The 27213-nt window shown below is 40.6% G+C and overlaps 3 protein-coding genes across 4 annotated transcripts; 2 read left to right on the top strand and 1 right to left on the bottom strand.

The window, feature by feature from the left end:
• The first annotated feature begins 215 nt into the window (after positions 1-215).
• Positions 216-7233, top strand: kifl (kinesin family-like). Its single transcript, XM_035914393.2, has 20 exons — positions 216-336; positions 1475-1584; positions 2144-2236; positions 2314-2436; positions 2623-2715; positions 2866-2926; positions 3014-3156; positions 3299-3475; positions 3604-3764; positions 3922-4034; positions 4231-4334; positions 4614-4713; positions 4791-4983; positions 5487-5667; positions 5772-6009; positions 6382-6542; positions 6632-6736; positions 6827-6924; positions 7013-7091; positions 7183-7233. Exons 1-20 carry the CDS (start codon positions 216-218, stop codon positions 7231-7233), a joined length of 2505 nt encoding a protein of 834 aa, XP_035770286.2.
• Positions 7234-7740: 507 nt separating this feature from the next.
• On the bottom strand, positions 7741-13835 carry cyp1d1 (cytochrome P450, family 1, subfamily D, polypeptide 1). The gene is made up of 7 exons (XM_087848685.1): positions 13530-13835; positions 12833-13438; positions 12059-12182; positions 11859-11948; positions 9701-9824; positions 9521-9607; positions 7741-9408 (listed from the first exon to the last, which is right to left on the bottom strand). The coding sequence occupies exons 1-7, from the start codon at positions 13818-13820 to the stop codon at positions 9126-9128; spliced, it is 1605 nt and encodes a 534-aa protein (XP_087704811.1). The 5' UTR covers positions 13821-13835; the 3' UTR covers positions 7741-9125.
• An 8538-nt stretch (positions 13836-22373) lies between these two features.
• Positions 22374-27034, top strand: LOC102797928 (aldehyde dehydrogenase 1A1-like). 2 transcript variants are annotated; one of them, XM_087848687.1, is made up of 14 exons: positions 22374-22440; positions 23231-23391; positions 23579-23683; positions 23931-24071; positions 24184-24313; positions 24454-24515; positions 24785-24913; positions 25045-25158; positions 25291-25393; positions 25748-25932; positions 26016-26180; positions 26282-26439; positions 26580-26654; positions 26825-27034. In XM_087848687.1, the coding sequence occupies exons 1-14, from the start codon at positions 22380-22382 to the stop codon at positions 26895-26897; spliced, it is 1662 nt and encodes a 553-aa protein (XP_087704813.1). In that variant the 5' UTR covers positions 22374-22379; the 3' UTR covers positions 26898-27034. The 2 variants fall into 2 exon arrangements, with proteins under 2 accessions (XP_087704813.1, XP_087704812.1); XM_087848686.1 differs by having other exon boundaries at positions 25045-25393.
• Positions 27035-27213: the final 179 nt, after the last annotated feature.

The following is a 27213-nucleotide window of genomic DNA, read 5'->3' on the forward strand; positions in this document are numbered from 1 at the left end:
TGTATATATAAATATATAAATTATATAAATATAATTAGATAGTTGGGTGAAAATTTACAATTTTCTTCACTTAAGCGACTTAAAAAGTTAGGGAAACTGTTTATGTTTACACAGGGATTACAAAAAAAAGCTTCCAATAGACAATATGTGCTTACAGAACCTGTGCCTTCTGCTTTTTCATATCTATTCAGTTTTGATTGCAACTCTCCAAAAACATGTGCTTAACTGTTCAAGCTGTTGCTTATCCCCAAACTCTTTGGATGAAGAGGTGGGCCGCGTTCAGGCGCTGGATCACTGCCAGCCGAAGGAAACACAATGGACAAGAGGTCAACCAAGGTGCTGTAAAAAAAAAAAGAAAAAGAAAAGAAAAGTGCACTACCTACAATATCCTACAAAGGATATTGTATGAGAGGAAATGGGGGTTATAGTGTGTGCGTGTTTCCCCTGCAGTATGGGTGTTCAGTTTCTGCTTACACAGTAATTGCGTTGAAATAAAAGTAAAAAATGCAACAATGTAAAACAGTCTGTGACAAATCACGAAAAAATAAAAAATACTTAAAGTAGCAATAATAAAAGTACTGGTGATGGTGACTGTGTTTTATAGTGCACAACATTATTAAATTTCTAGCTAGGTTAGCTAGGTTTAATAAATCCCAAACTAAGGCCAGCAAACCTCAAAAGCTAAATCATATCTGATATGCTGAGACAGGAATAATAATTTAAAAAAAACAGCAAAGTACAAAAAAACAGAAATACATGCGAAAAATACAAAAAACACTTTCATTTTAAGGAGTCAAAGGACAAAATGGTTGGGAACCAACGATTCAGAGCAAAAACATATACTGAAATGTTAATTTTATAGTACTTTAAATTTGCAATTTAGTTTCTTTCTCTGCCGTGAGACGAGTGTGACAGTGGGTGTGGTGGAGTGTGGAAAACTCCACCACACCTTTTTGGGTGTGGTTAGTTTTTATTATTGTTCGTTTTAATACAGGGAGGAGTATAAAATGTGAATCTTGCGACACACCCCTGCATTCATGTCCTAATTTGATTTGTAATTCATTCTCTAGGCAGACCTTAAATTGACTATCTATAGAATATACATAAATGGACAAACAGAGCACAAGTTAACATAGGAATACAAGCAGATTATTCATGGCTGCATTGTTGATCCCTTTTTAGAAACTGTTTCAGTGAAGTTTTATGTGCCACATGCTGATTGCCCAACATGAACTGGCAGACAGGTAGATCAATGCAGTCTATCTAGTTTACGTCTATGTGCGTTTGCTTTTACAAGCTTAGTGATCATTTTAACATGATTTCCAAGTATACTTTGAGAACTTTACCTGTGTACAGATTTAAAATCATGCTCCTTGTGCATGGCACTAGAGAGATAGGTTTGCTATTAATTATCACTTTAACTAAGCCCCATTCTCTGTAATAAACAGTCATTTGCAGCGTGCTCTTTCTGCAGGCTCATCAGAATCTCAGCTGCCAGGCAGGAGTGATGCAGATCAAGTTGAGCAGTCACCAGGTGGCAAGGTCTACATCCCCTATGAGTCTGCTGAACTCTGCATTGCTCAGGTAAAACAATGAGGATCATCACAGGACAGTCGTGCAGACCAGTGGAGTTTTATTTAAAGTAGAACCAGTTTTACACTAGTGGAGGTATCACGGATTAATGTGTTAGAGAGACAGCTCAGGTTGGATGATTCAGGGACAAAGTAAGAAGGGAGATAATTACTTTCTTTGAACTTGCAGATGGAAACAGATGACCTGCTTGGGCAACTCCAAAGTCAAATAGCAAAAAGAAGAAGAAAAACAAAAAAAATTAAGATCCTAATCTCAATCAGCCTGTGATGCATGTTAGCATGGTCAAAGCAGACAAAGTAGCTTATTCATCTTTCTCAGTGGATGATAAATATTTCTTCAGACCTTTTACTTAGTGCTTTGGCTGGTTGCAGGCATGCAGACACACAATGAAGACACTGTCAGACACTGTTGTTTTGCTCTCATTCACACTCACATGACTGCCTTGATTGTGCCACTGTTGCCCTCGAAGGCATTTGATCAGGATCATGATACCAGGATGCATTTTTGTGTCTATCTGATATCTGTTAGTGACTGTGCGCTGTAAAAACAGATAGCCAAGGACATGGAAAGCATGAGTAAAAGGCATCTGGAAATGGTCCAGGAGCTGGAAGAGAACTTCCAGATGACAATGCGGGAGAACCAGGTGATGATGTGTGTGAGTGTCTGTGTGAGGGAGTCTACTAAAACAAAACAGTACTGACAAGGGTCCTCTCTCATCAGGATTGTACCGTGCAGAAGATCAGATCTCACTATCAGAACAAGTTAAACACTCTGCGAAAAATCCTGGACGTCTACCAGGAGAAGGTGGAGAAGAAAAAAGCAGACTGGGAGGCTAAAGCTGAGGTCGCAGTCCTTCTCCTATTTGCCGTACATGAACGCCTCTATTGTTTTAATCTTGCTCATTACTGCAAATTTGTTGTGGTACATTTCTACTTTTAATTTTCCAGTTCATATTCCTTGTAATCCACGTCTGAAATATTGAGTGGCCGGATGCATATTTACATGCATTCGTGTTCCTGTTTCCTGCAGAGCCTGAAAGCTCAAAACGAGCTGTTGCTGAAGGAGCATAGAGCTGAGAGGAAGAGGAGCGTGGAAGAGGCCCTGCAGTGGCACAGAGAAAAGGTTGCATAGCAGTCTGGCAGACTTCATGGCCTCTTACATCAATCATCGATCTTCTGAATGAGAGCACACTCTTGTGGCTATATTTGAGAAGAACATTGAGTCTATTTTAACAATATAATCACATAGATTTTCTTCTTTTCTTTCAATTAGAGCAAAATGCTGGAACTGTTCTCCAACAGGCTGGATGCCCTGCACAGTCAGCAGGCCTCCAGTGAGTTTATCTGCCATGATGTTAAAGTCTGTGAAACACCAAATGTTTGTGCCTAACAAATTATTCATACCATTTTGCCTTAAGCAGCATTGCAGGAGCTACAGATGGCCCGACAAGAAATAGGAAAAGTCCAAGAAATGTTGGTGGTCTCCACACAGGAGCAGCAGGAAACCACAGGGGAAGGTGAAAACCCGGAGATTGAAGGACTGTCAGCACAGCAACAGACAAGGGTGGGTTTGAATTTGTTGTTGTGACAGCTTGTTTCTTAAATAAAGGATAAAGCATGAAAAGGACAATAAGAAGAAAAGTTTAGAGTGTTGCTTTTTCTGTTTTGATTTATGTTTGGTGGACTAACCCACTTTTTAAATGAAGGACTGCAGTGATTCTGATCAACCACTGGAGGGCGCTAAAGCTCGTCTAGAGGAACTAAAGGAGAGCCTGTACCAGAGGGAGAGGGAGATCACTGAACTGCTGGAGGCAGAGAGAAGCCCCATCCCTCCGGTGCCTCAGCCACCCTGTGGCGTTCTGCTTTCCCTCGTCATACACAAGGTGCTGCTCACACATTAGTTAATATTAAACTATGTGGAAAATCAACTGATAGCAACAAAATCAAAGAAAAATCATCTCTTTTCCTCCCCGATTTATTTAGGCTGTTGCATCAATTTCTCTTTCTTTAGGCTCATGAAATCTGCAGTGCAGTGCCTGAAACCAGAGCCCTGTTAGACCAGATGATTGAGGACAATCGGGTTGCTCTGGCCGAAGCCAGACACAAACTGGACCGACTCAAGAATGTTCAAGAAGAAAGCAATGACAGAGAGGATGCCACTGACCAAGAGGGGTTAGAAATTGAAAAAACAAACAAACAAACAAAAAGAAAGAAAGGGGAAAAAATGATTCTTAATGGTTCTTAATGGTTATAATAACTGCTTAATTTCAAAATATCAGGTTAAGTTAAGTTACACACTTTACTTTAAAGGTTTTCTTATATTTCACAGGTCAGAGAAATACAAGTCAAATCTGTCTCTATTGCAAGAAACAGTGAGGGAAATTGAGGTCTGTCAAATCGCTTTAGCTTGCATTAAACATGGAGAGAGCCCTGTGATGAATGGTAAATACATCTTATATTTCCTGAATATGTTGGCTCCAGCCAGGAATAGTAAATGAATCCATATAGTTACATCACATACATTCTTCACTTCTTTTATATAACAAAAATGTACATCTCATTGTCATAATACATTAGTAACTAGTAGTAAGTAATTAGTCTTTTACATATCACTCTTGTATTTTCCATCTCCACTCAGACTGTGCAGTTTCAGAACTGGAGGATATCCTGGGTCAGGAGGCAAGCCAAACCACGGGTGGAGTTAAGAGTGCCGGTCAGCAGCTTCTATTGCTGCAGGATCAGGTTAGTTTTTTACCACATCAGGTCAGATCTGTCCACCCAAACACTACAGAAACCACAGAGGCATTAATCTGTCCACAGTGAGCTTTTACAGATACATGCAGCTCATTAGGTATCACTTATATTATAAATCAACAGCCCAACAGGGTACCAAAGCAGCCCCATTGTTATTCTAAACATTGATTATAGAATGTTTTAGCACAAAGTGCTGTAAATACTTGATTTTATGTAATGCATTCCTCACTTTGATAACTCTTTCATTATCATCATGGTTTTTTCAAGCTGAAGCAAGAAAAAGAAGAGAAAAAGAAAATAATTGAGAACTACACTTCAGAAAGGACCCTGAGGAAAAAATATTACAATATGGTTGAAAATATGAAAGGTATGCATGTGCGTCTGTACTGCATGTAGCGCATTTTAGTTTCAACCTAAACTAAAAAGAAAAACATGTCTCTTCAGGTAAAATTAGAGTGTTTTGTCGGATTCGCCCTGTGAGCCGAGCCGAAGCTGCGCAGGGTGGCGCCATCGTTGTGGAAAAAATAGATGAATACTCTGTCACCGTAGAAACCCCTCGTGGACCAAGGGAGTTTCAGTTTGACAAGGTGTTCAGTGCTGAAGCCTCTCAGGAAGACTTGTTTCATGACACCAGCAGGTGAGGGGCCCGGCCCTGTTTATTCACTGTGACATAACAGACACGGGGAGTCCCAGATTTGTATCATAGCAACCTCTGTGAATTTAAAAAGTAGCTTCTACTATTTTAAGGTACCAGCTCAGGCTAACCAAAGCTACAGTTACCTAACATGTGCTGCATGGAGGCACTCAAGCATGGGTTAAATTGGGATTTGTGATGAGTGGGAGCTCTTATGCGTTAGACAAAATAAAATTCCTTCATTGCCAGTACACAGACGACAGCTGATGTTGCATTCGCTCATGCTGCTGTGCCACCTCTGTAGACTGTTTCGCTCAGTTTGGGATTCTGCTGCTGTGTAATGTTATGGCTGTTTAGTAGCATTGAAAGGGAGCAAATTATGTTCAAAAACAGATTTCAAGAGTTGATGGAAAAGTAGAAACAGTGAGGTAGCTCCTGAAGTAACTTGACATCAAGCCTTCCATATATTTTGATGCTTTCAGCTGAAGAAAATGTTTTTCCCACAGGCTGATCCAGTTAGCTATCGACGGTTACAACGTTTGTGTCTTTGCGTATGGCCAGACGGGCTCAGGGAAGACCTTCACTATGGTTGGGGACAAGGAACAGAAGAATCCCGGGATCATCCCGAGAGCTTTCAATGCCATGTTTGATCTCATGCGCGAGAACAGCTCTAAATTCAGTTTCAAGGTAGCAGACATTATTTCACCAGCATATAAACAAACCATGTTTGGGGGAAAAAAGACATTGCTTCCCTTTGTTCCTCTCTTCCTGGTTACTGTGCTTCCTTTTAGGTTTCAGCCTATATGCTGGAGCTCTACAATGACAGGCTGCAGGACCTCTTTGCGAGCCAGGCTGGTGAGGCCCACGTACACACTCAATCCCATGGCCAGGCCAGGCGGGTGGAGATCAAGAGGAACAGAAAGGGAGTTGTGTTCGCCCAAGGAGCAGAGACAAAAGAGGCTTCCAGTGCCCAGGAGCTCTACGCTCTGTTCCAGCAGGCCTGCGCAAACCGACACATCTCTGCCACCAGTGAGCTCTCGATGCCGTGCAAAAGCCTCAAATAGGGTCCTGCTAATTGGTTTGGATTAATCGTGTTAGTTACAGTCATAGCAGTGGGGTGGCATTTAGGTACATCATTACAGATCTGGAAAGCAGCAGAAAGCAGCAGAGCAACAATATGCTGATGCTAAACCTTTCTATATATATATATATATATATATATAGAGAGAGAGAGAGAGAGAGAGAGAGAGAGAGATTGAGAGAGAGAGAGAGAGATAGGGAGAGAGAGAATCTGAGGACTGACTATTAATCAACATCTTCTGAAGTCGCACTTCTTAAAATACCTTTAATATATAAAAATCCATCTTTCTTTGTCCTGTTGTATACTTTTCATTTTTAAAGAGATGAATGTGGAGAGTTCCCGCTCTCATCTTATTGTTGGCATCGTGGTGGAGAGCAGGAATCTGACAAATGGGAGTGTAAGCACTGGGAAGCTGAGCCTTGTAGACCTGGCAGGCAGTGAGCGAGCAGCCAAAACAGGTGCCAAGGACCACCAGCTGAAGGTCTGCTCCTATCTTGTTTCATGGGTCAGTGAGTGGTTGAAAGATTTGTCATGACTTCTTTAAATTCTTCCATGTTCTCCTCTGTGCAGGAGGCAAACTCCATTAACAAGTCTTTGAGTGCACTGGGTGATGTGATCTCAGCTTTATCTGCCGAACTGCCCCATGTGCCATACAGGAATAGCAAGCTAACACAAGTAATAAATTAAAAAGGCAGTATTAGTTTTTCAATTCTGAACTCCAACGTAGACAAGCAGTTCAACCAAAATGTGTTTCATCTCTCTCAGGTGATGCAAGACTCTTTGGGTGGAAATGCTAAAACTCTGACGATCGTCAACATCTCTCCTACAGAATACAATCTTGACGAGACGCTCACATCTCTTATGTAACACAGAGAGAAAAAACAGTGTTTTATTGTGTTTTAGCACTAAAAAACACAACAGAATAACACTTGAACTCTCTGAACTTTGCAGTTATGCAACAAGAGTGAAGGCCATAACCAACAACGCTCAGAGAAATGTGGAAAGCAAAGAGATTGCCCAGCTGAAAGAGGTGCATGCCACTTTCACAGCCAGCTATTCAAATATGTACATTTCTATTTAGAATTAAACCATAAAATAATGTGAATGTATTTTTTTTCCAGGTGATCATGAAACTGAGATCTGGGCAGAGCGTGGAAGAGGAAGATGTTTGAACCATTCTGCGTCGTAATAGTAAATAAAGTTATGAGTAAAGATTGTTAGAGATGTTCACATAATAATTTAGCCATAATTTGTTGGACAGACATCACAGTGCAGTTACTGACAGTTGCTCTGAGGATTGCGTGTGGTTTCTTAATGAATGTATACAAACGGGCCCCCACAATAAAAGGCTCCATGTGTAAATGAAGATGTGAATAGAAATCAGTAGGTCATTCAGTTTGCATGTGTTTGTGTGTGGCCAGTGAGTTCAGCGGCTGTGAATAGACATGCAATAGCACGCAATGTTACACTGTTGTTGACAAGAGTTATACCGATGAGTTTGTAAAATTAAAGCTTTAGTTCAAAGGTCAGGGGAATTGTAGCAGAGGTTCAAATCTGCCAATGTATCAAAGAAAATTTGTCCACCTGTACACAAAAATCTATATATAAAAATACAGCACTGTGACACAGATCTTATGACGAAAACAATATTTATTATTTAATATGTATCCTTAGTTAATATTTATTATTAAAATAATCTATTAAAAAATTAAAATAGGGTTAAAATGCTTGCATTCTACTTTACTTAATACATTTCCATAGCTTGGTTTTCTGTACTTAACATATCTATCTAGGTAGATAAGATTGCTTTTTTGTTTTTGTGTTTTGGAGGCATCCTTCTGAGCTAGTCCTCCCCTACTCACTTCAGAGTCAGCCTCATTGCCATCATCATCACTCAGAACAGCGTGAAGGTACAGACAGAAAGCCAGTATACATTACCACACAAGCACAGGCACATTACTGTTTTCAGATTGCATGTTTTATACAAAGCCACTGTCTGCAGCTGTTTTACGTGACTCAGTTTTACTCTTTCTATAATTACTATAGAAAGAGGCTAACTGTAGGCTGTATATGCTTTAAAAAAACAATTTCCAACATCAGCTCTACTTTTTCTTTCAAAAATAGTACAAAAGTTAACATTTTATGCATACATTATAAACAATAACCGCCTTAAACCTAGTGGTATTAGTGCTTTGAGATCATTTGAATATTTGTTAATATGTTTGCAGTTTTTATAGCACACTTTTTTTTATGTGATATTAATTTACCTCAACATGACGTATAGAGGTCAGATATTTACAATAAGATTAAGTTATTCATCTTGTAATATTCAGGTGAAACAGTTCATTAAGAGCTATCAGCTGAAGTCTGTCCTTCATAGTTTCCAAAAGAAGGCACTCATCAAATGTTCACAAACAAAAGTTTGTCAACAGCTAAAAGTGTCTATTCTATTTCTATTTACAAAACTATTAATGAAGTCATTGTGGCTTACCCTGCTGCCATACTACATCACATTTAGCTTATGAAAATAACACTGCTCATTTTCATGCTCTTTACCTCTCGTATATTTTGGGTACTGTTTCTTATCTGGGTGTGTGGTTACAGTGATGGTAAAGAGAAGGACGTGTGGTTAATTTGGGGATCAGCACTGAGAGTAGATGAGTTAGCTTACAGGGTGTGAGTTAAAGCTACATTAAGAGGAGGAGATGAATGGAGGACAAAGAGCAAAGAAGGACATGACAGAGGTGTGAAGAAGAAGGAGGGGGGTAATTCAAATGGGAATGAACCCTGCATGAATGTAGTTTGAGGCCTGAAGGACTGATCAATGACACTCATCCTCATTCCTCCGTTTTAAACTGTGACCAGTCACTTAAGATATTAATGTAGCAGGCAGATGGCCTGAATGCTGTAAAATGACCTCATGTTCGCTTTGTGTATATTTATCTTTGTGTCTGTGCTTTGACCACATTTGCCAAACTGAGCACAAAATAGTAATAACTACAATTAATTTCCGCTGTGACATTCCAAAACATCTGAAAGATCATCATTTGAGTTTTCAGACAGTCTAAAATCTCTGGGAAATGGTAATCCTGTACGGACGTGGTTTCATAGTTAGACCAAAATCAGTGCTGAGATCCAGCTTCTGCCCTGGAACATTTTCAATACGTAGCCCATGAAGAAGCGTGGTAAGAAACACAAACATCTCCAAACGTGCAAATTCATCGCCAAGACAGCGTCTTTTTCCCATGCCGAAGATCTGGACCTTCTCTGTCAGCTCTTTGTTCAGGAGTCCACATGGATTCAAAAAACGCTGTGGACGAAATGTCTCAGGATCGCCCCAAAGATCACTGGGAAAGAATGAACATTTTAACAAATAAACAAAATGTTAAAAAAATCCACACAGTTTAAAAGATAGAAAGAAAGAGACAAAGTAGATTTTTACTGCTTTCCGCTACTCACGTATCATGGTTGACTTGATATTGATTAATGAAGACGCATGTGTCTTTGGGAATGAAATACCCATTAAATGTGATGTCTCTCGTGGTGCTGGAGAGGAAAACAAAATCAGAGTAAAGTGATTAAAAAAATATATACATGCTGAAAAAACAAATTTACTGCTGTCAAAACTTTAGGTCTTACCAGTGTGGTATGGTAAAAGGGACATATGAAGCATGACGAAACACTTCATATATGAAGGCCTCTGTGAAAGGCATCTTGGCCTTGTTGGAAAACCTGGGCAGCTGTTGTTTGCCGATATGCTCATCTTAAAAAAATAATGATAAATAATAAAACATAATCTGTATCTCATCTTTTGGGTCTAAAAAAATGTGACATAAGTTGTGATAAACTTGCAATTTTGTTAACATTATTTACATTTTTATTTTCATTTTTATTCTTGTATTCTAATATGCAGTGTTGGGAAGGTTACTTTTAAAATGTATTCCATTACAGATTACAGAATACATGCCCCAAAATGTATTCTGTAACGTATTCCGTTACGTTACTCAATGAGAGTAACGTATTCTGAATACTTTGGATTACTTAATATATTATCATGCTGTTTACAACTACGTGAATGTACTATTGCTGTGATTTATTACTGTTACTGAAGGTCCGCGGCTCCGAACCGTAGTAAAGGGACCTCTGGCTAATACGGTGTGTTCTGTGTCGGCTTGTAGCCGAAAAATAGCTTTACTTTGTTGTCTGGGTCAACTTTGCTAGCGAGAGACAGAGAGGCGCTGAAAGGCTGCTCCAACGAAACTTATTGTTTTTGGAGGAAAACACGAACGCGGTGTACAGTCGAGTCTTAATAGCTTACTTACAACTGGGCTTGTCAGGCACTCTTCTTGGCTGCAGTGGTTATTATTATATTTACATGCTTCCAGCTCCCGTTTTTGCTCGATGACAGCTCGTACTTTTCCTTTTTCTCCCTCCCTCGCTCACAGACACATAACGTGTTTGGCAGTCCATTCTCCCTGCAGCACAGACTACACTGCCTATGATGCTACATTCTTTAGAGCTATACCTGTAGCATTCTGCCTATTAGCTTAGCACAACAACAACAAAAAGGCCTCTCTCACCCAGGAAACATGCAGAGAGAGAGCGTCAACCTGTAACCATGGCCCGTAACCGTAACGCTGCCGCCTGGAACAACAGAATATAGCCGTCAAACAAAACCCAAACAGTCCTGACCCGCCACAATATGAAACAGGGATCTCAACAAAGTAACTGTATTCTAAATACCACCTTTTTAAACGGTAACTGTAACGGAATACAGTTACTCATATTTTGTATTTTAAATACGTAACGGCAGTACATGTATTCCGTTACTCCCCAACACTGCTAATATGTCTTTTTTTGTTTTGTTTTTAATCTAAACTTAACATAAACTGATTTCCAGGCTGTGGTTTGCTTTCTTTCAGTTTGTAAAAACTTTATGCACATGTGCATCATAAAAAATTACAATTTAAAATATGCTGATCCTTTAGATTACTTTATAAATATTGCTCCACTAATAAGGCTTCCAGTACTGTAAACAACAGAATAAAAGCCTCTTAATTAAATGAAATGTAAGAGATGAAAAGGGGAATAATGTCAGACTATGTCTGTTCACTGCCTTGCGTGTCAGCGCCTTTGTGTCTCCCGGGAACTCTCTAACCCCTCTCCTGTTCTGATTCATCCTGCCTCCTCTTAGTTCTCTCTGTCTCTCTCTCGCTTCATCTCGCCCTCTGTGAAAATACAACGTGCCTCAGAACAGACAGCACCAGTTCTCTGAGCCCACTTCAAAAAGCGTCAGCAAATTGGACTGATCTTTTGTGAGTTTCTCTGGTCCGATTCTGTCTCTCCAGAAAGCGTGCTCCGGTTGGCCGTTGTTCAGTCTTTTTAATAAGGATTCTCCCTGATACTGCAGACATCACAGACGGCTGCATGCTCATGTATGGCCTGTGCATAGCTGCTAATGAGAGGTGCACTTCCACCCGTTTCTTGTAAACTGTGTGAATCCCATTTGTGGTGAATATTTTAATAGATAAGAACTACATTTACTACTGACTTATACTCATCAGTGATGTGGGACTCAAAACAATTAAGGAGCAACCTCCAATTTTTGGTCTATGAGAAACAGAATGATTATGAGTCCGTCATCAGAGCAGGAACAAGAGAGGACTTTCCTATTTAGCATACCCTGAATTCTCTGTAAGCTGTGTATTTGCCAGTTTCTAACAATGGGTGACTTTGGTGAAGAACCGAGCACACTGTACAGCATATGAGTTTGTTTTATTGGAGCATAAGGCATCACCTATTTCCTGGTGTATTTTATCCTGGATGTCAGGAAACTTGATGAGGTACAACAGGCTCCACTGCAAACCAGCGATGATGGTGTCGAATCCTTTGGAAAACCACAAAAAAGGGGGGAAATTCATTATCACCATTAGGATTTATTACTGGCATAATACAAGCGTAAAAGCATCATAATGTGAAATTTGTTGTTTGCCTAACCTGCTCCAAAGATGTCTATGACAGTGTGAATGATCTGGTCGTTAGAGAGCATCGAAGTATCTTTGCTTTCTTCTCTTTCTTCACAAAGTGCAATTAGAGCGTCTGTAATGTCCCGGATACGGTTCTGCAAACACAGATAACTTTACTCCTTCTAACATCAAGCAGCTGTCACTGCTCAAATATAAAGTTATCTACTTTAACTGCCAGCTTGCTTTAAACCTTAAAAGTAATTAGGGAAGGGACAGTAATCAATTGTGGTAAGACGCGTGTCTTCCAGTAGAGTTGCTAATTCCTAATTAGAGTGCGTGCGAACATTTTAGCCATCTCTGCACAAGAACAAAAAAGGTCCATCACATGGAACTTGTTAGTTATTTTTTTGGCTACAGTTACGATCATAGCTACCAATGTATGAGTTCAATGTCAGATTAAAGAGCCGGGATGCAAATTAGTGGCACAGATCTAAAGAAAACAACACCAACAGACACATTATTTACAACATAAGGCTGTGGCGACATCTATTAAAGGTCACTGTGCAAAAGATCAGTTAAAGTTAAGATAATATAAAAAATACATTAATAAATTGCAATATTCACAAATCATTAAGAAGCCTGGTTGCTGATTATTATGAAACTGAAGTTTATGTCAGTAAGTCATGTACAAAAATGAAATAAAGACAACTTAAGTAAACAGTGATTATATGGCACAGATTGTACTGTCATTTTTCCCCATTCAAACTAAATTCTTGCCTACATGTAAGTCTGCATACTTAATTACCTTATCAAAGGTGTCAATGTGTTCCTCAATGTTCTGCTCCATGAATCTGTTCATCCTGCGAACGTACTGGACTATCTTTCTCAGAGATGGACTCGGAAAGTAGCGAAACACGGGGAAGAAATCAGCCTGGTTCCCCGCTGCAAAGAGCTTCAGGACCTCGTTGTTGACATCAACAATAGTGAGAAACTCCTTATCACTGTAGTCATACCGTTTCCCAAAACAGAGCGCACAAACGACATTTGCCACTGAGGTTACCAAGGTCGTCGCTGGGTCTATACCCTCCGTTTCCTCTTTAGCAGCTTTTTCTCGAATCACCTGCACCATCCCTGCAGCCTCTGCACATATGTGCTCCTCTAAGAGGCAGGTGGCACCAAAACCCCTTGGCTCAGCCTGGGAGAAAGACCGGAGGGCATTCTTACACAGCTTCTTATGGAGCAGCCACACAGGCCCGTAGTTCTCATTGAAAGTCATGCTGCTCCCATTGGCTATAGCAGAGAAGATGAAAAGGTTAGGTCGCCCCGCAAAAGCTTCCCCGTGTCGAACCAGAGCCTGCCTGATGGTGTTGTACCCACTCAGAACGACAACAGTCAAAGAGCCAAGGCGGAGCTGGATTCATGACACAAACAGATAAATTAACTCATGCTCACTCTGTTGATCTGAAACTAATAATACAAAAACTATATATAACTATATGTACCTTGAAGATGTCTCCATACTGAAGCCTCAACCCAGTTAGAGAGAGATGAATCTGATCCCCGACCTGGAGCAGATTCCCGACAAGGGGCCACGGTTTGGGGCCAGGAGGTGGGGGGTATTTTGTGTGGTCCAGCTGGGAGTCAAGATGGAAGTGGAAGAGGGATCTCTTACTCTTTCGACCCCAGATAACCATCAGGAGGAGGGTTAAAAGACAGAGTGCAACAGTTACACTAGATAGAGAGCCAAATAAGTTCTCCTTGATTGGCAGAATCCCAAACAGCAGCGGCCTCATGTTGCAAGTAGAAATACTGAGAGATAAGAGAGATAAAGGTGAAAGTGAAGAAACAAAACAAAAAAAAAACAGATTTATCCTTGAAAGGGAGAAAACAGATCTTCATTAAAAGAAAAGAAAATGTGCCTCATACTGTGTCCTGTAAAAACCAAACAAGGAAAGAATATAAAAAAAATAAAGAAATGATAAGAAAGCCATACAGTAAGATAAACTCACCATACAGTGCCCTCGGAAACTTGGCAGAGAAAAAAATTTACAGCTCAATTTAGACAGCAAAGAGCAGACACCAAAATATTAGGTAGTCAGACGTTTGAGGTCTGACCCTTGGGAACTTGTGATGAGAGTGGCTTGCATTACGGGATGTCCCATGCAGCAACAGCAGCCAGGCCCCCTGCAGAGGGAGCTGCCGCCCATTCACAAAAGAGAGGCACACATAGTGAGAAACTTGGCTCAGGGTTTTGGATGAGTCCGACTGAGCCAGCCAGAGGACTGCATCAGCCAATTTAACCACAGACTGGAACCTTACACAGCATGGGCTCCTCCTCGCCAGTTCTTACCTTGACTAGCAAAGGTAAATTGTAAATGGTTTTTATATAGCGCATTTCCTACTCCACTGGAGCAACCAAAGCACTTCATACATGGAGACTGTGTGATGCAGTGCAAAGGCTAAAAATGTTTTTCAAACTCATTATGTGGTATTATTACCAGCTTCCTGGCCCTGACCACCAGAGATGCTTTTAAATAAAAACTTAACACTTATAGAAACAATGTTAGTTGTTAGTTGGATGATTTGTTTATAATTTAATACTGCACTGCCTCTTCAGCTAAAATCGGACTACTTATGTCTTCGCTGTGCATGATTCAGTTCTCTCTTGATGTTTTAGGCTGTAGACTGGAAAATAAACTGCCAGACTAAGGGGGAAAAGTTTCAGCTATTAATTTTGAACCTCCCCACACTCTTGAGAGGACAAATTAGGGCCCCGCTGCCTGTGGACCGATTATCTGGACATAACAGAATTTCATCATCAACAAGGAGCCACCAGATTGAGGATCACTGCTCTTCAGAACCAGTAGTATGAGAGTGAAATGAAATGTATGGAGTGTATTAGGAAATCCATGTGCAACTGCATGTATTCCAATCCTCTGTCAAAGAAACGAGACGCGGTGTAATGGGTGATTGCCCTGAAAGCAAAGAGAGAGACCACATCACTCCGGTCCTCTGCTCTCTCCACTGGCTCCCAGTTGCTTTTAGGATTGATTTTAAAATTTTACTGCTGGTTTTTAAGGTTCTTAATGGTACTGCACCTCCTTACCTGGCAGAGCTTCTTAGCATTTACCGCCCCAGGAGATCTTTGAGGTCAGCAGACCTGATGCTTTTAGATGTTCCCAGGTACAGATTAAAGACTAGGGGAGAGAGGGCTTTTGCTGTGGCTGCACCCAGACTGTGGAACAGTTTACCTCCTCACATCAGATTCTCCACAAGCCTAGGAACTTTTAAAACTGCTCTTAAAACTCACCTCTTCTCATTGGCTTTTAGCAAGGTTTAACTTACTGTATTAACTTATTGTTTTATCATTGAGGTGTTTTATGTACTTGTGTTTTATTGTATTTTATATTTGTATTTTATTGTACAGCACTTTGGTCAGCCTTGGTTGTTTTTAAATGTGCTTTATAAATAAACTTGACTTGACTTGACTTGACAAAGAGATGGATTTCAACCCTGCCAAAAGGATCCGATACCTGACCCACGCCAACAGTTCTTCATTCACTTATAAGTGGAGAAAATGAGAGATTTAGGCTACCCTGCGTGTTCCTGTCTGATAGGCAGGAAATGAAGACTGCAACACAGCAGCATTGAGCGAAACAGCTTAACAATGGGAAATGACTGTATCCCACCCTGCCTGTTTATGTGCTGCCTGGTCAGAACATGCTGGACCACCCAAAAAAACTATTTTGAGCTAGGAAAGTATTTAGCAACTCCAAATGGCTTCCAGAAGTCTAGCCCTCCCCACTCACTGCCACACCATCACACAGGCGCCTTCAATCCAGTCAGTCCCCATACAGTCCAGTGTAAAAATGTTAACTTTATATCATTAAAAAGATTGTTTACAGTCTAGCAGCTAGTCGCTACATGCCAGTCCTCATCTCTGCTAATTTGAATCACTGAAATGGATCACATGTTTGAGCTGCCAGTTTCTTTTCAACAATTTTGATTTAAAGTAGTCCATAGCACACAATAAATACCGGATATGTGGGTCTGTGTATTTTATTCAGCCCGCTAAGTTTGCTGATACACCAATTCTTGGTTAAATTCCGTCTAAATGTTGAGGAAAGCCACTTCAGTGTTCCCTTTATTACTTTCTCTCACATAGGATACACTGGACCATCATTTCTTGTCTCACGATATAAAGAAAAAAAGCATCTGACCATTAACAAAAACAAATGACGAACACAACTGACGACAAGTGACGTCAGTCATCAGAAACTACTGCTTTTCCATCTTTGCCATAACTTGTTTTAACCTTTTAAAATGCGTTAAACTAATGGCTGATGCCTAAACACAACACTGCTTTATTCAAATCTACTTTTTATGAAGCTGTAAAACAATTTGCAACTTTGGGAAAGCGCCTTAGAAAAGGGTGTTCATATTTAAGTAGATTTCATAATTCAGTTCAAAACAATTTCTTTTTTTATATAGCACCAAAATCACAAAATCTCAAAGCACTTTATTATTTAAAGTTAAAGACCCCACAATAATGGAGAGAAACCCCGAACCTGAACATAGAACAACACAGTGGCAAAGAATCTAAAACAAGCTTTTTTTTCTTTTTCTTTTTATTACTACTGTTTCCATAAGGAATGAGTGACGGCACAGTGGCTACGTCCATGTTTTATATAGAGTCAGTGGAGCCACTAATAATTGCCATCCACTTCTTGAAAGGACAAGAAGCACAGTGTCGATGAGAGCAGACTGCTGGAGGCCACTGTGGGGATAGTTTAGGCTCTCGTAAATTAAATTAGCTTCTCGTTGAAATTTAGAAACTCAGTGACGAACAACGACCAACCTCTGCTGGGAGTTATTCGTTTATTTATTTACTTATTCCTGAAAATTCACTCAGAAGCCCGGGGCTTGATTATGTGACATCAGTACTTCTATCAAAGCCCGAGCGCCCTGATAGGCTATAGAGTGGACGCCCCTCTCTGGGAGGGGAGCTTTGGAGCACTCAGTGAAGGTGCTTGTTGTTGGTGGTCACAGGGTGGAAAGTACGTACAGGCTACCCTCAAATGTAAGCTTGACTGTGGTGCGCATACGCATATATAGCTAACGACCTTACGCATCTTTGAGAGCGGTTGCTATTAACCGGTCTCTGCGTTCAGAAGCTGCAAGAGTGTTTGAGCATTTTGAATCTATACGTTCACATTTCTTTTATATCCTCAGGTCCAAACTTGGACAAGGCCCACCCCTCTCCCCCCTGCACTTCTTGGAAGCAATCAATAACGGCTGTACCCACCTTTATTTCTCTCCTATGCACGGGCCACCGGGACTGCTCTCGCCCTGCAGTTTATTTACAGTGTTTCCTCAAGCAGCTGCTGCACATTTACTCAGAGAAGCGTCCCCCTCCTCATCTCTCAGTTTGTACATCCTACTTTCTTTTGCGTTTTAATCCCTCCCACAATAGATACAGGCCGAGGAGCTGAGGAAGAGGCATGCAGTGAAAGGAGTGGGGGGTAACAGATATTTTGCTTATAGTATAAGAATTATGGTTTGCTATAACCGCCTGCTACTGAATTTGATGACCTCAGATTTCAGATAAATATAACAGTTTGATGAAATACAAAACTGATATGATCAGACAGCTGAACATTGAACACAGCTGAACTAAAATAATCTACAAACATAAAGGATCTCAAGATTTGTTGATCCTTTTAATCTTTTCTGCAAAGTATGTATTACAGCTCCCCTACCTCCACTCTCCCCCTCCACTGTCCTCCAGATACATTTTAGTAACGGACCTGCTCCAAGATGGCGCACTTAGATTGATTTCCAGGTTACAGGCAGGAGGATGGATGGCACAAAATTGTAAAATTACACTAATAAGATGGATAAGCTGCATCACTCATCAGTTATACTCATTTATTTTTCTCCTTCCCTTTCACAAAGGATAGTCCAGTTCTGTTGCTGAAGGAAGTAATAAAGGAGGTGCTGGAGCAGCTTTTTGAGAATTTGAACAGCTGCAGAAGCTTCCAGGTTACTATGCAAAGGTGACTGAACACAAGCAAGAGAAGTGAGTCCGAAGTTCTGCTAAAAGGAAATGACCTTGTTTGACCTGGAACCACAACTGGTAGCAATGGGTCTCTCAGAATCTGTTGGCACAAACTACCTAGCAGCCATCCTGCCAACGCCTCTGGACAGTTATTTGTGAAGTTATTTTAAAGCCTGTGTCCCAAAGAATGGGTAGAGAGCCTCAACATTCATTTCTGTGACATAAAAACTGCATGTATAGAATCCGGTAGAAAATAAAAAGAAAGTTTTGTTAACTTTGCAGAAAATACCAAACTGAGAAAGCACCCCCAGGTTAATCTTCTACTGTCCCCTTCTGGTATCCCTGATGGTAATGTCCCTTGTGTTTCCTGTTCTCTTTGATTTTATTATACACCATTTCTTGACGCAACACTCCCAGGGATGCGTGTCTCTACCCAAGGTCTCAGATCTTTTTTGAGTTAGGCAAATGCAGGATGCTTTCTTTAATGTATGCAGCATTAACATTTACCCAGTGACCTTGAACCACCTTTGTTTGGGCACTGAAGCGACAAAACCTGAACAGTTGCTGCAGTTACCTAAGAAATATTTAATACACATTCTCTCCAGAGGCCTGGAGGTGAGTGAGCCAACTAGTTTCGCTGACTGAGAGATTGGTTCCTGTCTCACAAGAGAGCAGTGTCATCTCCCCAGTGGCAGATGACACTGCCCTCTTGAGGGAAAATAATGTTATTCCAGGCCAACAAAAAGTTTTTTTCAGTGGCAGAAGCAAGCTTCAATAAAACATACAATGCTGTGCACACCTTGTGCTAGATAAGCTGCCATGGATGGCTCCAGAGTTAGTAAATTAATCAAGCCAGACTTTTTAGTGGTGTCAGGTCCAAGTACTATCCACCATCCAGAAAGCTTATAAACTGTAACAAAAACAAAAAACAAACAAACAAAAAAAACCTCAAAATTTGGGCGTCACAGACAGCATATTCATCACCTACAGTCTTATAACTGACAACAACAGGGTCATATAAGCTAACTTTAAGCTGGTAGACAACAAAGCTAACAAGCAACAGCTCACAAGCCCGACTTAGCTGAGGTGTTCTTGATGAGGGGAAGACCTTAAAACATGGGAACAGATTGTGAAGGTCATGTGCTGGCGTGGACTCACATGTAAGAACGTATTTGCATAGCACATTTTTACACAAAAACTACAGAATTCTTTATAACAAAATACCAGAGAATAGAAACAAAGGTTAACCACATGCAAGTGTAAAAACATGAGGTTTTAGCTGTTTTATGAAGGCGATCACTGAGTCCACAGATTTCAAGTTCAGTAATTCATTGTTCACTTGCTCTGACAAGCAAACAATGAATCACAATATTTCATACATGATGAAATAAATGCATGAATAACAGTTTCCAGTTCAGAGTGTGACACAATGAGACTTTACTTGGAAATATTTCTTAAGTAATACAAGCAAGCGATTTGACATGAACGTCCAACATGCAAAGGTTACGCCAAGGTTGTCATGGCCCTGAGTCTGTGGACTCAGTGGTTTTGATTATTATCTTATGTTTCAGGTTAATTCTTGTTAAGATTTTTTTGTTCTTATGGTTTGTTTTCTGTTTTGTATTCTGAGCTCCTCCTGTTCAGTGTCTCTGTGCCTGCCCTGGTCCTACGTCTCTGTGTTCCCTCCCTGTTGCCATGTCCGTGTCATGTCGCGTGTTATCCCGTGTTTCGCACTGTGTGTTATCCTGCATATCATTCTGCGTGACTTTCTGCATTTTCTTCTGTGAGTCATGGTTTCAGGTTTGTTTAGTAAGTTTTTCCCAGTTTAGGTTTATCTTAGTTTCTGTTGTTCCCATGTCCACTCAGTCTGTATTCTCACCATTTTGAAAATAAAGTTCACTCACATCAAAGCCAGTGCCTGGCTTTTAGGTCTCTCGTTCACCACTCCACATGTCTGCCGCTGCAACCGTGACAAAAGTTCCAGAGAGAAGATTTAGCAAATGTGGCACAAGGACCGAGTTTCCATTATCTTAGACTTAAATCTGTCAGGGGACAAATAAGGACTTCTGCTTTTCCTTCGTTAAGTCGGAGCACCTATGTAGGATCTGTAGCTAAGAATTATCTTGGGACCTAAAAGAGATATATAACTGAATGTCATCTGAATGTAGCAGTGATTAAAAAAATGTCCTCAAAGATGTTCAAAATGTGCTGAAGAGCCATCAGATATAACAGAAAGGGCCCTAAAACAGAACCTTGTGGCATGCCATAGGTAATAGAAATAGAAGAGGACATGTACTTCACTGTGTTTATGTCATCACTGGTCATCTGCATTATTAAAGGAGTGAGAAGTGTCTTCACCTAGGCCATGTGGGGGTTGCAATATCCCATACGACATGTGTTGTTTTTATACACTGACGTGAGCAGTAAAACCTTTGAAGTGCAAATTCCAGACTTTTACTGACAATGAGTTATGACACTATGTGATCTGCCTGCACTGGACCCCTGGTATGAACAATGTAATTTCTGTAATGTGTCACAAGGGAGCGCTCTCCATCTGATTGTCCAGTGACATGCATTCCCAAATCATTGCTGCTTACTACATGTAGCTGCATATATTTAGGCTGTGGATTAAATCATTAGTGCTTCATGTTGGGAATATTTACTAATCCTAAGAGAATGACATATTCACCTGATTTCAGAACAATGCAGTAAATTACAAACACAAGTCTTTGCATTCCTCTACCTCTCATTTTTTTCATTTCTACTCTGACTAATATTTAATTTTTAATATTTAATATTTAATAATTCGACTAATAAATAGCCCTAACTAATTCCAGTGTCTGCTCACTCACCTTTTCTCTCATTCTTCCATTCCTTGTTATGGTAAAAATGTAAATGGCGCTTTACTCAGTCCCTAAGGACCCCAAAGCGCTTTACACTACATTCAGTCATTCACACACTGGCAATGGCAAGCTACATTGTAGCCACAGGTGCCCTGGGGCGCACTGACAGAGGCTGCCGGACACCACCAGTAGGCAAACATGGGGTTAGTATCTTGCCCAAGGACATTTGGCATGCAGCCAGGAGACAGCCTGGGATCGAACCACCGACCTTCTGATTAGGGGCTGACCTGCTCTGCCACCTGAGCTACAGCCACCCCGTGTATGACTGCACTGTCTCCAGTTCTTTCACCATCTCCTACTTTCCATTTTTTATTCCCTTTCTTTTTTCTTGCCCTCTATCAAACTGTCAATTTAGGTCAAGTTCAGCTGTGGGACACACGGGGCTCTGAGGCCGACCGACAGCTCCTTTGACCTGGTGATCCACATCCTGTGTAGACAGAGGCAGTCCAGTTTTGTCCTTAACTCTGGCAGACACACACTGACTCTCTGGATGGTAGAATTTCTATGAAGCAATTGTGCTGCATATGTTCGAACATTAAAACAAGGCCAGAGTTACAGATCTAATACTCCATTCAAAACGTCTGAGTTTGTGTACATGCTCAATGTATAGCTAACCTATGCAGACCCCACCTGACACTAGGATTGAGTATGTGTTGATCAACATTGACTATGTGCTTCCCTAATGAGGAACAAACCCTTTGGAGATAAGTAGATCAACAGAATCTAGGTTACTTATTTACAGTGTGCTGTATTTCCAGTCCAAACTCTTTCATAGAAAAAGGCTTCAAGTCAAGTGTGTGACGAATAAGAGGTGAACGCATTAGTATGGGAGGATGGTTTTCACTATGTTTTCAACACTCCCTAGATGCAGCTCTACAAATCTTCTCTTTGTTTAATGAGGGTTAAATCAGGTTGTGTTGTCAAAGGAGATAATTCTCAAAAGGATGTGTGTATATCGAGACAGAAAATGGGCACACCAGACAAAATTATGTGATCACATTGTTCCTGGGAGACAGTGAAGCAGCAGGAGGCCCCTTATCAAAGCAAACATCTTCCCAATTATGCTTGTTGACTTGGAGGTGAATCCCGCTGATTACAAAAATGGCTAATAATTAAAAATGTGTCTAACCATACTGTACTTCCATTGTCACGTCAGATGATTAGTGAGCTTGCCGCCTCCCGGGACACATGAGGTAAACTGGGATTGGGTCCATCTTAATGGTTATTTGCACGTGCAGGCAGACCCTCAAATGACCCAGGAGAAATCCTTCTGTGACAGCGCGCAATCCTGCACATTTCTGCTTTCTGACGCTGAGAGCTGAAAGTATATAAAGAAGCTCGGAGACTCTCCGGTCAGCTGACACCGAGAGGAAGGAGAGAGCAGCTGCAACATGCCTGTGATCGGAGTGGGAATACACCAGTCGGGGGAAACTGCATCAGCATCACCCACAGGTAGCACAATTTTTTATGTTTACGTAATGTAATTCCACAACCATTTTCTAATGTTTGTTGAAAGACCAGATAAGAGTGCTTTTATAATAAAAAAAAATAATAATAATAATAATAATAATAATTATTATTATTATTCAAAAAAACTGATCCTAATATTGTTTATAAGATTGAAGCTAAGACTGTCAGGTGATAGACATAAATGTTTAAAAGTAATAGGCTTAATTTGCCAGATTTAAAAGTTTATAAGTGCTATATCGACACATAGTTATGTATACATAATCTATTGTCTGGCTTCTCTACAAAAGTATACAAGTGATATAGTAACATATTCAAACTGTCTTTTATCCAACACAGAAATCCACAATGCCTTAATTAAACTTGTTTCTTCCATATGAGCCCATGCATGATCGGGTTTTCAGCAATTACAGTGAAATGCACCTCTGCTCATATTTTGCCCTGGCACAGCACTTGATGTTCTCAGATTCTCTCAGTTTAATTAAGGTCTAGTCCATTCTTCTGAGCCAGCAAACCATGCCAGTGCGTGGTCATGACCCTTGACCGTCCGGTTTAAAAAAAGCTGACAATGCCAATAACTAATTTGGCACAGTTTCTATTTACTCCACTGGATTGGGATAGCATCGTGTGCACAGGGTTACTATCCTCACTCAGTGACCCAAATGTTAGCTTTCGCAATCACGTGTGTGTGTATCTATCTGTGTATTCACACACCTAATCAGACAAAGAGACTTGAACAACATTGTGTTCCATTTCTGTTTTTTGGTTTTTTCAGAGAGAAAAAATTACAGCTTGAGCTCCCAGCCAGCCAATGGTTATGAACATCAGTCTGGCAATGGGTTCAACCACCAGGACCACAATTCCCAGAATGCAGATGGATTGGAGACAAATGCACTGCCCACTCCAATTGCAAATCCCCAAATTGTTTACACTAAGGTAAGCTGCAAGCCAAGAAGCAAAGTATATTTATAAGATGAAATAATTTGAATATAGGAAATATTTACCAGTCCTTTATCAGTTGGGATACAGTAATTACCTGGAACAGCATTCAGAGATGATACCCTACACTGTCAAAGAGTGAGGGGGATACATCACACAATCTTTGTCTCTCTTTCACCATCAGGTGTTCATCGGTAACGAGTGGCATGAGTCATGCAGTGGCAGAAAGATTCCTGTGTATAATCCCACCACCGAGAAGCTGCTGTGTGAAGTGGAGGAGGCTGACTCAGTGAGTATTTTACACGTCGCTAGTAAGTTAGATGTGCTTTTTTAAAGCTTTACAAGAAAATTTTTTGAATTGTAATGTTTATGGAGCATTATTATGACTTACATTGTGAGCACTTTTTTGTACAATGTCCAACGTGTTGTATGCTGTGTAGATTGGGGATCTCCTTAAAGCAAATTTTTCAAGTAAACACATAAACTTGATCTGGCGTGATTGTGGTGGTAACCTCCTTAACGTGTGCTAATAACAGGATGATGTAGACAAGGCAGTGAGGAGTGCCAGAGCTGCTTTCCAGATGGGATCACCATGGAGATCCATGGATGCCTCAGACCGAGGCCATTTACTTAACAGACTTGCCGACTTGGTGGAGCGAGACCGGCTCTTGCTAGCAGTGAGAAATACACATACACGTACCTGAAGTAAATCATCAGTAAATGTTGCTCCACAAAACATCACGACTGGATTATTATGACGCTGTGTGTGCTTTTTTGCTTGTTTTCCAGACACTAGAAGCTCTAAACTGTGGCAAAGTTTTCCTCGTGGCATATTTTGTAGATCTGATGGCTACAATCAAGACCTTGAGATATTACAGCGGCTGGGCAGACAAGATTCACGGAAAAACCATCCCCGTAGGTGAGTTAAATTCATTTTTTTGATTTAGATCAGATGTTACACGTGTTTCCATATTTGAAACCATCAGCACAACAAAAACTGGATGCATTCAGTGCTATAATAAATGAACTGTGTGTGTTTTTTCTTTTTTGGTTTTTTAGATGGAGAATATTTTACCTACACACGGCATGAGCCCATTGGAGTATGTGGTCAGATCATTCCTGTAAGTGAAATAAACACTAAAGGATGGCAAATATTCAACTTTTATGTTACCAAGTTTTTGTGTTTTTTCAGTGTTTACATTCAGCCAGCTGTGAGTAAAGTAATGGTCCTGAATGTGGTGAAAAAATGTTTTAACTTGTTTTTTAGCTGAACCTCAGATAATTTGTTGATTGGTTCTGATTGTGTCACATTCATTATCCCATAAATCTTTTAAACCAAAAAGTCTTATGAAGCGAAAACTGGAAATTGAGTTTGCACTTTGGCATTTAGTGGAACTTCCCGCTGATGATGTTCGTGTGGAAGATTGCTCCTGCTCTGTGCTGTGGGAACACTGTAGTCATCAAGCCAGCTGAACAGACCCCTTTATCAGCTCTGCATATGGCTGCACTCATCAAAGAGGTAGTTAGATTCAAATTACTAATCACCCACAACAATTATATGCAATTATATAAATGCAAAAACTGACGCAAGTCCATTTCTTACTGAAAGAAGATGACTGAGTGGCTCTCTTTTCAACTCTCTGTGTTCAGGCTGGGTTTCCTCCTGGAGTGGTGAATGTGTTGCCTGGTTATGGTCAGACAGCAGGCTGTGCCATTTCTCACCACATGGATATAGACAAAGTAGCCTTTACCGGATCTACTGCTGTTAGTATAAATCTCAGCACAGTGTGTCTGTGTGAACAGCTTGCTCTCTTCTGTTTTTGTGCATTTCACTCATGTACAAATGAACTCCTTTACTGTAACCATGCGGCTCACATGGTTGTCACTGGTTGCCAGGTTGGAAAACTTATCCAGAAGGCTGCAGGTGAAAGCAACCTGAAGAGAGTCACACTGGAACTTGGTGGAAAAAATCCCAATATTGTCTTTGCAGACTGTGACTGTGAGTGGGACCTTTTTTTCACTTGATTACGTCACATTTCTCTCTTTAAATGTCATATTCTTTTATACCTTTACCATGTCTAACCATTTCTGAATTGAACAAATAAAGTGCAGCACCATATTAAGTCACACTTGTGGTGTATAAATCTTTCTTTTAGATTTGATATATATGATATATCTTGTAGTAGTATTATCTTACTGTAGTGGTTTTCCCTAACAAGTGAATGATCCCTCCTTTGAACCTGGGAGTAGAAGAATCCCTTTGGGGTCGTTTCACGAAGGGCATCTGTTGTTAAAAAGAAATCTGCCAACTACCAGCAGTTAAAGGTGGCTTTTCTGTGTATATGTCTTGCAGTAGAGTACGCAGTGGAGCAGGCACACAGTGGTCTGTTCTTCAATCAGGGCCAGTGCTGTCTGGCAGGATCCAGGGTGTTTGTAGAGGAACCAATCTACGAGGAATTTGTCCGCCGCAGTGTAGAGAAAGCCACATCCAAAGTCCTGGGAAACCCACTCTTGCCAGGCGTGGACCAGGGACCACAGGTATACTGTGGCCTGAATACTGTTACCAACTAACAAGTCAGACAGGTCAGAATAATATGAGCTTTGTTTATTTTTTTCGTCAGATCGACCAGAAGCAGTTTAATAAGATAATGGAGCTAATAGAAAGCGGGAAGAGAGAAGGTGCAACTCTGGAGTGCGGTGGCTCTCCAGGGGGTCAGCAGGGACTTTTCATCAAACCCACCGTGTTCTCAAATGTCAGAGACCATATGCGTATCGCTAAAGAAGAGGTACTCACACCCCCAACGGTGGAGCACATATTAAAATACGTGGTCTAATTCTACTGCTCATTTTTTTCCTTTTGTAAGATTTCTCTACCATCCTCTTGCAGATATTTGGCCCGGTGCAGCAGATTATGTGTTTCCACAGCATCAGTGAAGTCATCCAGAGAGCCAATGCCACACAATACGGGTTGGCAGCAGGAGTCTTCACTAATGACATCAACAAAGCCCTTACAGTCTCCTCTGCTCTGCAAGCCGGCATGGTCTGGTATGGATCACATCCTTTGCACAGAGCATGATAACTGAAGCCTCTCTTAAAGTCCCATTAGACTTTGGAATAGTGCAGCTACTACTATTGTATGCCTGTTTTTAAGGAATAAGGTGAAACTAATGCTGCTTTAATTCTAGGGTGAACTGCTACAATGCCATGAGTATTCAGTGTCCATTCGGTGGCTTCAAGATGTCTGGGAATGGGAGAGAACTGTGAGTGTTGCCATTTTGAAATCTAAGGAAATTAACCTTTACATTTGCTGCATTAATGTCCATCAAACAACTACGTAATCGTTGCTTTGAGACTTTGTAACAATGCACTGCAACTTGACTAGTAAACTCGTTCTCTTTTTAATCAGTAGTGCTTGTTTTTCTTATTTCAGGGGGGAATATGCACTGCAGGAGTACACTGAAATCAAGGCAGTCACAATCAGAATATCACAGAAGAGCTCATGATACTGCCAGTCTACATTTCTCCTGTTTGAACCATCAGCCAGAGTCAGATCATTAGATCATGCTGCACCTGCATGTTTTGTAGCCACTTTGTGAATATTTATTCCATTTTCTGCTCAGACTTTCTTTATTTTTGTCATATACCCCCAGTGTTACATGGCTTTTGTCTATGGTGGTCCTCCAGTGTACAGGTTTGTAAACAGATTGTTCTTTGAAGTGTTGCCTCTCGTGTGCTTGATAGTTTAGTTACACCATAAATGGCAATTTTTCATAAATAGAACATTTTAATAGATGTCATGCAAAAAATTAGAAAGTCACT

The sequence above is a fragment of the Neolamprologus brichardi genome, chromosome 12 (assembly GCF_056152115.1).
Source record: "Neolamprologus brichardi isolate AB-2024 chromosome 12, ASM5615211v1, whole genome shotgun sequence".
NCBI classification, from domain to species: Eukaryota; Metazoa; Chordata; class Actinopteri; order Cichliformes; family Cichlidae; genus Neolamprologus; species Neolamprologus brichardi.